Raw genomic sequence first — 12,599 nt, forward strand, 5'->3', positions numbered from 1 at the left:
GGATTACTGCAAGGGGAATAAAATTAGGAAGACTTACGGCCGTGGAGGGGTGGAGAAATCCTCTCCTCAGGGGCTGGTTACTGTGGGATGTGTGCAGGAGCTGTTTGGGTGGCAGAGGATGCAGTGCTGGCTCCAGACTGGCAGTGGCTGGAGAAGGGATGGCTCCAGGAAGGCCTTGGAGCCCCTTCCAGAGCCTGAAGGGGGTTATAAAAGGAGGGAAAGGGACTTTTTCCATGGACAAATAGTGACAGGACAAGGGGAATGGTTTTAAACTGCCAGAGGGCAGGGTTAGATGGGATATTGGGAAGGAATTCCTGGCTGTTCAGGGTGGGCAGGCCCTGTCACAGGTTACCCAGAGAAGCTGTGGCTGCCCCATTCCTGGGAGTGTCCAAGACCAGCTTGGAGCAACCTGGGCTAGTGGGAGATTTCCCTACCCATGGCAGGGGGTAGAACTGGATGATCTTTAATGCCCTTCCAACCCCAACCTTTCTGTGATGCTCTGTTCTGGAGTTTATTGTTGTGTACACACATGAACACAGAAAGCTGGCCATTAGTGACAGTGACAAAGGTCAAAGCGAACTGGCAGTATCAGAAATTATTTATTTTCCATTTTTTTACGTAATTAAGGCCTTTGTTGGCTGAGCTTGGATTCTCTTGTGTTCAGGCATCTCTAAATGTAATAATCTGGTGCAGTTCCTGTGCTGACTATTTTGGGGATCTCCCTTTCTCCTTATCCCAGGAGAGCACTTGGCTGCTCCTGACTGTGTTTGGTGAAGGAGCTGATACCAGATGCACTGTGAATGATCTCCCCTGACTGCTTAATGCTACAACCAGCAGGGGATGGAGTGTTTGGTGAGCCCTGCAACTGAAGAGTTGATGATCCATGGGATAATAACAACTGTTTACAGACCTGTAAAAACACTTGTCTGCTCCATTGCTTTTATGTCATTCTGGCTCTGTGTTGAAATTTGCTTAACAATCCTGAGGAGCCTCCTCTCCCCTCTGGGCTCTCCTGGAGAGTCCAGCCTACTGTGGAAGCAGGAGGATCTGAAGGCTTTTCATGGGGACTGGGTTTAATCTGAGATGTTGGAATTTCAGGTACTGTCAAGCATGTACCCCCAAGTCAGGCTCCTCAGGGGGAGAGCAAGTCCCACTGTGCATCCAGAGACACTGAGGACTTCAGTAAACTAACTCTTTGTTGTGATTTGATTTATTAAGAAGCAACATAATTTCTGAACACAATCATAGAATAGAACCACAGAGTGGTTTGTGTTGGAAGGGAACTTAAAGATGATCCCGTTCCACCCTTTCCACGGGCAGGGACACCTTCCACCAGCCCAGCTTGCTCCAAGCCCCATCCAACCTGGCCTTGGACACTTCCAGGGATCCAGGGGTAGCCACAGCTTCTCTGGGCATCCCTGTCCCACTATACCAGGGTGCTCCAGGATGCTCCCTCAGCCCACTGTCCCTGCCACTGGACACCACCATGCAAAAGGAGTGCACCAGTTGCTTCAGACTGTGGTAAGATCACAGAATTCCAGAATGTGCTGAGCTGGGAGGGACCCCAAGGATCCTGGAGTCCAACCCTCAGCCCTGCACAGGCCCAGCCCCAAGAGTCCCCCCCTGTGCCCCAGAGGATCATCCAAACCCTCCTGCAGCTCTGGCAGCCTTGGGGCTGTGCCCACTGCCCTGGGGAGCCTGTTCAGTGCCAACCACCCTCTGGGGGAAGAACCTTTTGCTGAGATCCACCCTGAGCCTGCCCTGACACAGCTCCAGCCATTCCCTGGGGGCTGTCCCTGCTCCCCCCAGAGCAGAGCTCAGTCCTGCCCCTCCTCTGCCCCTGCCCAGGCAGTTGGAACTGCAGGGAGGTCTCCCCTCAGTCTCCTCTGCTCCAGCTGAACACACCAAGTGCCCTCAGTGTCCTCACACGGCTTCAAAGCCAGGCCCTTCCCCACCCTCGTGGCCTCCTTTGGACACTCTCCAATGGCTCAATCTCTCCTTCCATTGTGTCCCCCCAAACTGCCCCAATATTGAGGTGAGGCCGCCCCAGGGCAGAGCAGAGCGGGACAATCCCCTCCCTGCTGCCCCCAGGACAGGGATGTCCCTCCTGGCTGCCAGGGCACTGCTGGCTCAGGGACAACTGGCACCCACCAGGACCCCCAGGGCCCTTTCCCTGCTCTGCTCTCCAGCCTCTCATTCCCAGTCTGTCCATCCAGCTGGGGTTGCCCCATCCCAGGGGCAGAATCCGCCCCTTCCCCTTGTTGAGCTTCTCGTGGTTGGTGATTCCCAGCCCTCAGTGCTGGTGGGGAGTGTTTTTTGCAGCAGGATTGATGTCCACATCCCAATTGTCTTAGAGAGCATTATCCAGGTGCTTCAGTGACTGCTTTAAAGCATCATCCCAGTGTGTGCTGGGATGGGAATGTCCCCTCTCCACACTCCTGGCCCACCCTGCTCTGTCCCATCACTGTGCAGGAATTCTCTTCGTCCCCAGCTCAAGCTGGAGCTCGACTACTTAACGGAATGGGCAGTTAAAATGTTTAAAGCTTATTTATCTGCCCATAATATTTGTTGTTTTAGAGCCCAGCTCCTGAATTAGGGCTTTACAAGAGCACTGGCCTTGCAAGGATTGCTTAATCAATGAGAGAAATTTATTTCAGACTCTCTGTTTATGTTGGTGCTTGTTGAGTGAAACGGGCAGGATTTCCAGCAAAGTGGTGGTGGGGCTTTCAAATCTATTTTTAGATGATTTGGACAAAACCCAGCAGAAAAAACATCATAAATCCTTTGCTTTGCAGTACGCAAGAGTGTTTTTTAACGAGGTAATTATGTTTTTATGGCAGCTCAATCTCTGCTTTCATCATCTGAGGTTGGTTTGCTGGTTTGCTATTTCCTGAGATAACAAGTGGCAGTTTATTCTCTTCATTACAATCCCCCCTTCCCAGGCTGTGGCCCCTGTCCTGTGCCACCCTCACAGGGAAGGATTCCTTCCCAGTATCCCATCTAACCCTGCTCTCTGGCAGTTTGAAGCCATTCCTCCTTGTAAATAGCCTCTCTCCATCTTTCTTGTAGCCCCTTCGGGTTCTGGAAAGCCACAACTGGCTCAGCTTCCCTTCCCCTTCCCTCCCATGACAGGACTCAGCGTGAAGTTGAGTCAGGGCAGGCTCAGGGTGGATCTCAGCAAAAGGTTCTTCCCCCAGAGGGTGGTTGGCACTGAACAGGCTCCCCAGGGCAGTGGGCACAGCCCCAAGGCTGCCAGAGCTGCAGGAGGGTTTGGATGATCCTCTGGGGCACAGGGGGGGACTGTTGGGGCTGGGCCTGTGCAGGGCTGAGGGTTGGACTCCAGGATCCTTGGGGGTCCCTCCCAGCTCAGCACATCCTGGGATTCTGTGTGTCCCCCCTGCTGTGCCCTTGTCCTGGGTGGGTCAGGGGTTCCTGTTCAGCTCCAGAGACACATTCAGTGCCTCTCCCAGGGGGATGGAGGTGCTGGCCCAGCTCCTGCCACGTGGAGGAGCAGCAGGTGGAGCAGGACAATGTTCCTGTCCCCTGGGATGGCTCTGGCAGTCCCTGCCACTGCAGCTGCTGCTCCGAGCCCAGCGCTGCAGAACACCCCCCTGGACAGCCCCTGTGGGAAAGGTCCTGATCCTGCCTGTCCTGGGAGCCTTCCCAGCACATCCCCTGCTGAGCTGCTGCTTCAGGGCCTTTGAAAACTCACAAGGACTTGGCACAAACTTGGTGTGCTGCTGAGGGGTTTTTATATAACCTGGTGGAAGGGATTGTCGTTTCAGGAGCTCCTTTCTGCTCAGGTTTAGCCTGGCTGTGTCTCTCTGCCACAGGAGCACCTCCCAGACTCCTGCTGAAGCTTTTCCTGGCCCTTTGGAGTTAAACATCCACTCATTCCCTGGGAACTGAACCATCACCAGGCTGTGTGGTCTGTTTAACAGCAAGCTTGAAGTGGTTTTTGCTGTTGATTTGATATGATCTGTTTTAATGCTCTTCTATTTTTAAGTCCCTTTGCCTTGGACTTCTTTTTTCCCTGGGTATAAATTTTACATGATTCCTTGAAACTGCCCTAGAAATATGGGAAAGAAACCAACAATCCCTGGAATATTGTTGGTGCTGATTTCCAAGAGTAAGTGTATTCAAACCAAGGCCATGAAAAATGGATAAGGAGCAGTCATGGTTCTGGATTTGCTTGAGAACAGCATTTTTAGGGTCTCAGAACAAAGCTGTTGCTGCACCTTGTTTGATTTCTTGAGATTTTTTAATAATCTTATTAATTTCTACTGGAGTGTGAAGCAATAAAGTAGATCACAAGCATGTACAGGAAGAATGATTGTGGAGGGGAATGTGACTTAGGAAGGTAAGAGAATGAAAGTTGATGGTTTTTTGCTCCCTGATTTTCAGTCTGGACCCTCATTCTTGTTCTTCACACATCAGCATCTGCTTTAAAACTCTGCCTTGGGAATCAGAGCTGATGTGCCCAAATCACTGCAGGATTTTCCTGTTCTTTGGAGGCAGAATTTGAGAGCTGGTCAATCCAGCTCGATTTGGGCTGACCTGGAGAGGTTGTGTTGAGTGATATCTGCCTTTCCAATCCCTGATACAAACCAGAAGTCCAACTTTGATGGTTTTTTTAATTATTATTCCTGACAGTTTTCATCTTACCTGCAGGACCTGAGAAGAATAAGGAGTTTCATCTGGAGATCAGACTTGGCACCTCAGAATAATGATACTCAGAGAGACAATTCTGTTTCTTATGTAATTGTGGTCAAGCTGAAAGAATTAGAATTTGCTTTGCTCTTTGACCTTTAAAGGGACTGAATTGGACTCCAGTGTGGAGAAAAGATGTTGGACCAGTCCCTCATCATGTGGACACATCACCTTGGAATTGGGTTTTTTTCCTGATTCTCTAGTTCCTGTTTCTCTCACAAAGATCAGGAATGGCTTTTGCATGGAAAAGTTCATGTTTTAGTTGGTTTTTGTGGATTTGTTTTTTATTATTTTTTAAAAACATCCCAGTTGCTTTGCTATTAACACTCAGATCATGGAATCCTGGAAGGGTTTGGGTTGGAAGGGACCTTAAAGACCATCCCATTTCCCCCCTGCCATGGGCAGAGATCCCACCCACTCAGTCAGCTCTGAGGGAAGTCTGTAAATCTCAGCTGAGAAAAACTGAGCACTTAAAAAGCTGTTTTCCTGCTTACACACAGGAGGAAACACAAACCTTGGGGCATTTCTGAGCCTTTCTTTAGATACCCCGTATTTAACATTAACAGCAGATTGTTTTCTGATGGTCTCACATGTAATAAACTCAATTATCCAAATCCAAAGAAAACCTCAGTTTGGAAAATCTTGGTGAGACTTCAAACTCTCAAGGCTGACTTTCAAAACTAGATGTGTCTCAGTTCCAGCTAAACTTAGTTTACAGGAACATTTGGGTCACTACAGGCAAGAAAATATTGGGCACAGGAAGAGACCTCGAAGGTTTTGAACCTTCAGAACCTCCAGAACATGTGGAAAATCAACACCTTGAGTACTTCAGAAGCAATCATTTGGTTTGATTTTTCCCCACCCCAGGACAGGCAGCAAAGAAGATCCTTAATATGAGATTTATTGTTGTGCTGGAGCTGGTTCAGGGTCCAAAGGTGGGCTTGATCCCCATCCTGGAGGTGATTTGGGGACAACTGGGACACCCTGGGTGAAGCCTGAGGGCTCTGGTGCTGAGCTGCAGGTTTAGGCTGGGGTTTAGGCTCCCTTTTCAAGCCCTAAAATCACTGCTCTGAGCCTTGCTGGGCTTTTACAGCACAGCAGCTCATGTGTTAATTATCCTATGCTAATCAGCACCTTTTTTAGCAGTGGAGACAAAGCTCCACTTGCTTTCACTGCTGTATTAATAGCAGATTCTGGAACAATGGGTGTTTTGAGGAGGTTCCTACGCAGCACAGCCCATGACTCCTGGCCTGAAGAAAGGAAGCTGAAAACTTTTGGGCTCTGTGCTGAAGAAAAAAAACTTCTCCTGTGCTGTGGAAATCTGCTCAGCACAACAATCCCTGGGTCCTGCAGTGTGACTCTGGGAGGACGTTGTTTCTCCAGTGATGGATGAGCCAGAGCAGAGTGAGGAGCTTGTTATGGGAGGGGAGGGTCCTGCTTGCCAAAAAAATGGATTAATCTGCATCCTCTCAAGGGCACTGAGTCTTCTGATGGTGAGGATGTTCTCCTGGTGCCACACTGAGTCCAGAGGAGGCCACAGAGCTTCTCCAAGGGCTGGAGCCCCTCTGCTCTGGAGCCAGGCTGGGAGAGCTGAGGGGTTCACCCTCTCTCCAGGGAGACCTGAGAGCCCCTTCCAGGGCCTAAAGGGGCTCCAGGAGAGCTGGAGAGGGACTGGGGACAAGGGATGGAGGGACAGGACACAGGGAATGGCTTCAAACTGCCAGAGGGTAGGGATAGACAGGATATTGGGAAGGAATTCTCCCCTGTGAGGGTGGGCAGGCACTGGCACAGGTTGCCCAGAGAAGCTGTGGCTGCTCCTGGAGCCCTGGAAGTGTCCAAGGCCAGGTTGGAGCAATCTGGGCTAGTGGAAGGTGTCCCTGCCCAGGGCAGGGTGTGGAACAAGATGATCTTTAAGTTCCCTTCCATCCCAACCCATTCCATGACCTGCAGAGCTCTGGGAGCCTGGAGACTGAGCAGAGCTGCCTTTGGGAGAGGCAGAAACGATCTCCAGGCCTCTTCCAGGCCCTTCTGTCTCCAGGCTGAACCCAGAAGGCTTTGGAAAGCTGTGAAATTTCGGGTTGTGTTGGAATTTGCAATTCCTTTTTGCTGCATTTTGGATCCTTTATCCCTGCCGAGGTTTCTGCCTAAAAACACGCGGTACTGACTGCTGAAACCATTCTTGGCTCCAGGGTTTTTTTCTTTCCTGATCCACATCCCTGTGACAAGTAATTTCCAAGTGTGAAAATTGCTTTGATATCTTTATTCAGCACTTGCTCACTTAGGAAGTCGTTGCATAACCCAGGCAAGGGAACAGGCTGGAGTTTTGGGAAAGGGCTTTTGCAGTGCTGGGAAAGGGCAGCTTTCCAGTTCCTCCAGGAATGTTGGACTGTGGGGCTGCACTTCCAGCTTTCAGGCTGTTTTGTGGCACGATCAGAGCAGGTTCCTGCCAGCTCAGGAGCTCTGAAAACGTGTCCTGAAGCCGTTTTGCAAGTCAAGCCTTTCCTTGGAGGGAGGAAGCAAATCCTAATGAGCCAAAGGAGCTGCCTTTGAAGTGGCTTCCCGCTCGTCCCCTGCTCCTGCAGAGGCTCTGTGAGGTTGTGTGAAGGAAAGAGCAGTTTTTGTTTGGAGTTTGCACCATCATTTCCTCTCCCCAGAGGGTGCTTTTGCCGTTCAAGCAGCTCAGTGTTTGTGTTGACAATATTGAGATTCATTAGCTGCAAAAATAGGCATTTCTTTGAGGTGTCTGGGCAGGAAACGGCGTTTTCTGGCAATAAAATAATTTTAGCCCTGTCTAAGAAAGGTATGTGAGTGTTCAGGGGGCCTGACTGGGACTAGGAAGTGGTGATAAAATTAAGGGATTTATTATATTTACTCCCAAACGGTGGGACACTGTTACTGTGCCTGAACAACAGAGCCAGGGACACGATCCAAGGGAATGTCTGGGTTGGAGAAGGGAGATGATGCTCCCCTGTCCCTCCTGGAGAAGGGAGATGATGCTCCCCTGCCCCAGCCCAGCTGGGATCACTCCACACCCTGCTCTTTGCTGCACATTTTGTGTGTCCCCCCTTCCCTGTCCCTCCTGAGATCAGCCCTGGGCTGTTTCATGGAGAATAATTCTATCTGATCTACGAGAAGATGAATGTTGAGGAGGAGGGAGTTAAGAAGAAAGGATAAAAAAGAAGCAGCCCCAATCCCTCTTGGTTATTGAAGTGGGAAGGGAACACTTTGTCAAAGTGACACCAGATCCTTTATTAACCCTTTCTGGCCCCGGGGGGTGTCAGCATTAGCATTAATATAGAATATCCTGAGCTGGAAGGGACCCCCAAGGATCATCCAGTCCAACCCAGACACCCCAACAATCCCACCCTGGCCCTGAGAGTGTTGTCCAAACCCTCCCTGAGCTCTGGCAGCCTTGGAGCTGTGACACTTCCCAGCTGCTCTGAGAGACCAGCCCTCAGATCCACTCAATGAAAGGCTTTTTTTATCCTGAAGATCCTCCCCTAGCCCTGTTCAGGTTTGTGCTTCCCTTGTGCCCTGTCCTGCCACTTGAAGGGCTGCAATGGTTTTTGGGGCAGCCTGGCAGGATTTAAGTGGGAAGTTTTAGTGGGAGTTGCTTGAAAGGAAAATCCTGCTTTTCCCCAGGTTGGATCTTCATTCCTTTGCCCTCAGATGTTTGGGGAACAAAAGGCTGAGCTGGAGGCTGGAACTTGCATTTTTGGGACCCCCTCAAAGGAAGGTGGCAGGTGCTCTTTAGTTTTGAGAACCCAACAAGGGGCAAAGCCCAGAATCTCTGTTTCTTGAGCACCCTCCCAGCACTGGGGTGGTTTGTGTCCTCCACCTGCCAAAGTGCTTCTCAGTGGTTTTCCCCTCTGTTAAGATCTTGTTTCTTGGACAATATTTTATATTAAGGTGCCTTTAATGGAGCAGTTACCTCAGGCAATCCCAGGGAAACCCCAGGGCTGTATTTTAGATAACCTGGATTTCCTTTGCCACCTGATGGCCACTTGTGGTCCTGTCGCTTCCTGGAGCTTTTTGGTGTCAAACAAGGTGCAGTTCCACACCCTTGACTCACCCCCCTCCAAAGGGTTTGTTATTGGATTAACTCCTCTTGCTCTCCCTGCAGGGAGGGAAATACATTGCTTTCCCTGGAAAAGCAGGAGCAGAACATCCCCCTGCTTTTAGATCATTGAGTTCTCGGAGTTTAAGCTCTTTATTTCTTGTTCTGCCGTGCTTACAAGAGGCTCTCCCGGGGCTCTCTTGTACCACAAATACAAATAAAACCTGAATAAAGCACTCTGACTGCTGGCATTCCTCAAGGGTTACTCCCAGGTAATGTTTTGGGGCTCTTAGTCATTTTGATGTGTCCCTTCTCCAGCTTTCCCTGACAACACTTGAGAGATGTTACCCTCTGGAAAGAGGCTTCTTCAGTCACAAACAGTCATTTTTGATTTTTCTACCTGTTTTCCTGTATCCACTTGAGTTTCTTTCCCTGCTTTCCCTCCCCAGTTGTGATTAATTAATACAGTTTTTGGGATAGTTTAGTTAGGGTTGTATCCTCCCTGTGCTGTTCCCCAGGACTGGGGCAGCTCTGCAAGGAGGTCTCACCTGAGGGCAGAGGGGCAGAATCCCCCCCTGCCCTGTGCCCACCCTGGGGATCAGCCCAGGGCACGGGGGGTTCATGTCCAGCCTCTCCCCCAGGTCCTTCTCCCACCTGCTCATCCCCAGCCTGGATTGATGCTGGGATTGCCCTGATCCAGGGGCAGCTCCAGCCCTTGGCCTTGTTGAACCTCAGGAGATTCCCAGGGGCCACTTCTGGAGCTTGTCCAGCTCAGATCCCTCCATCAGTTCATCCTTTTGGGTTGAAAATTGTAATCACAGAATCCCAGGATGGTTTGGGTTGGAAGGGACCTCCAAGCCCATCTCATCTCACCCCCTGCCACGGGCAGGGACACCTTCCACTAGGCCAGGTTGCTCCAAGCCCCATCCAGCCTGGCCTTGGACACTTCCAGGGTTCTGGAATAATAAAGTGGGTCATGTGCAGCTGAGCCCTGTGCCTCGGGCATCTCCTGGGTGGGACAGAAGGGACACTCTCTGAACTCCACCTCAGGCTAAGCCTGGACTTGTTGGAGCAGGAGAACTCAATTCCAGCCCTTGCCATGCCATGAATCCCAGCACTGGGATCCAGCCTGGGCCCAGCTGAGGAGCCTGGAGCTGCTGTGGATTCATTGCAGGGCTCTTTCCCTCTGACTAAACTGTCCCATTTTACAGTCAACAGTGTGTGGGGATGGGAAAGGAGTTAATCAAACAGCACTTTTGATGGCAAATTGCTCTATAAATAAATTCCAAAAATGAGTGAAATAAAATTCCAAAAATAAATGAAATAAAATTCCAAAAATAAGTGAAATAAAACATCAGTGGGAACTGAAGGGGCAGGAAAAGATGGAAACGAGCGGATGTCACAGTGAGAGTGGATTTGTTCCGTGGCCAAGTGCTTGTGTCGAGAGTCCTTTTGTCCCCAGCATCTTCTTTGGAGAGCAGCCCTTGGAGGGCAAATCAGACCAGCTCCAAGGACAGAAGTTCTGGGAGTGCTGTCACTGCTCAGGTTGGATACTGGGGAAAATTCCTTCATGGAAAGGCTTGTCCAGCCCTGGCCCAGCTGCCCAGAGCAGAGGTGGAGTCCCCAAGCCTAGAGGGGTTTAACAGACATCTGGATGTGGCCTCTGGGGACATGGGGCAGTGGTGGCCTTGGCAGTGCTGAGGAATGGCTGGATTTGATGATCTCAGAGGGCTTTTCCAACCCTGATGATTCCATGTTCCTGGGAAAGTCACCAGTGCCGGCTGATCCAGCTGGAGGAACGAAAACATCTGGAACTAATGGGCACATTTTATGCCTGGGGAAGCAAATCAAAGAGAGATAAATTTCCTGGTTATTTTCCCATTAAGTTAATGCTCCTGTAAAAACAAAGTGCCTGGGAAATCCAGGAGGAATATCAGTCATTTTATGGGATAAGGTGGCTCAGCTCCGACGCTGTGGAGTAAATGCCTCGAAAGAACAAGGGAGGAGGCTCCTGGTTTGGTTCAGTAATAAAGGAATGATTTAATCCCTTTTTTCCTGGTTGAAGTTCCAGGGCTGGAACATCCCTGTGCCAGAGTGGGATACTAATGGGATTCTTTTCCTTGATTCCAGGAACAGCGCACAGTTTACAGGCTGACCCTGGTGAAAGCCTGGAATGTGGATGAACTCAAAGCTTATGCTGAGCTGATATCCCTTGGAAAACCAGACTTCATCGAGGTCAAGGTGAGCTGCCTGCAGCTGGTTTATTTTTTCCATCAGTTTTTTTTCCCAGTTTTTAACTCCAGATTTCCCCCCCAGCTTGAAACTTGCTGTGTAAAGCCCTCCCAAAGGTTTCAGTGACATATAAGGAACAGACACAGCAGGGCAGGAGGGGCTTTGTCATGGGGTTAATGGGTTTAGGGAATGTAAAACAAAATGTTAAAAACTTGTAAAAAAGGCATTTTATAAATGTTCTGGGAAGAGCCACTCTCAGCACTGGCACCCAGCAGCTCAGTTACCTCTGGATTTGTGCAGCTCCAGCTTCTGGGCTTTCCCTTTCCTTTTTCTTTTCCTTCTCTCCTTTCATGTTTCTCACCTTATTTTTGAAGCAAAAGCCTGGAATTTGCTGCAGTGGAACAAACCCAAAGGTTTTGATCCATCAGAGATCTCTCTCCCTGAATGTGCTGCTGAAGTTGAGACCCTGAGCCAAAATCAGGATCTGGGGAAAAAAACCCTCAGTTTTACCTTGTGTGTTGAGCTGATTCGTATTCCTTGGGTCAAGGCAAGCAGGAGGAGTGTTCCTGTGGGAAGAACTCCCTGTCTCCAGGATGCTGGAGGGCAGGGATGGAGCTGGGGGTGTTGATGCTGCTCCGCCCTGGGCACCAGTCAGTGAAAGGAGTTGGGTTTAAGACAGTGTTCCCAAACACAGATCCCCTGGGAATTCTGCAGGGCAAACATCTCTGTCTCCTCCAAGGCACAGGGCTGCTCTTCCCTCTGCCCCTTAGTCCTGCTTTCCCAGAGCTCAGCTCTTCCCTGGAAAAATCCTGGCCTTGGACTGCCAGGGAAATGGGTAAGGAAGGAGGTGAGTGAAAGGTGTGCTCCTGGTGCTCTTCCAGCTGGGACAGGGATACCTCTGGAACACTTCCCCTGGCTGCACAGGGTGAGCTGAGGCAGAGAGGGGGCTGGGTGACATTCCCAGGATCCATGTAGTGGGATGGTGGCACTGAGGGCTCAGCCCTGCTCAGCTGCAGGGGGACAGAGGCTGGCAGGGCACCCAGGGCTCTGGTGGGTGGGTCTGGGACTTGTCTTGGGCTGACACAAGTGTGAGTTTGCTGTTTAATGTTTCCTAATTCCACTTGCTAGCAGGAATCCCAGAGTGGGTCAGGCTGGAAGGGACCATGGGGGGGCATCTGGTCAAGCAAGGTCATCCCAGAGCACATGGCACAGGATTGGGTCCAGATGGTTCTGGAATGTCCCCAGTGAGGGAGACTCCACACCCTGCCTGGGCAGCCTGGGCAGTGCCTTGGTCTGAGTGTCCTATTTCCAGAAATAGGAATATCCCTGAATTCCCAGCAGCTCATCCTGGCCAGGTGCCTTCAAGCCAAGGGACATCAAGGGCATTTTGTGCCTCAGTTTCCTTCTGTGGGAACAGTTCAGTGTTGTGCCTGGGCTCTGGTCCCATGTGGAAAGTCTCTTGTGTTTCTAATCCCAAGATCTCAGGGACACAGGGAAACTGGGGTTTAAGCCTTTTTAAAGGATGCATCATCCCTCTGCTGGCTGGGTGTGTTGGGAAAGCCTTCCCTTCCCAGTCCCAGCTCGGATTAAAACCCAGAGT

The 12,599-nt window shown here is 50.5% G+C and overlaps 1 protein-coding gene across 1 annotated transcript in view; it reads left to right on the plus strand.

The window, feature by feature from the left end:
- Positions 1–12,599, plus strand: part of LOC126645332 (S-adenosyl-L-methionine-dependent tRNA 4-demethylwyosine synthase TYW1-like) — an 83,928-nt gene that overhangs the window by 54,762 nt on the left and 16,567 nt on the right. Inside the window, 1 exon segment of the mRNA XM_050325661.1 lies at positions 10,898–11,008. Within this exon segment, the coding sequence (XP_050181618.1) occupies positions 10,898–11,008 (111 nt within the window).

The sequence above is a fragment of the Myiozetetes cayanensis genome, unplaced genomic scaffold (genome assembly GCF_022539395.1).
Source record: "Myiozetetes cayanensis isolate MyiCay16 unplaced genomic scaffold, myiCay2020 scf30, whole genome shotgun sequence".
Lineage (NCBI taxonomy): Eukaryota > Metazoa > Chordata > Aves > Passeriformes > Tyrannidae > Myiozetetes > Myiozetetes cayanensis.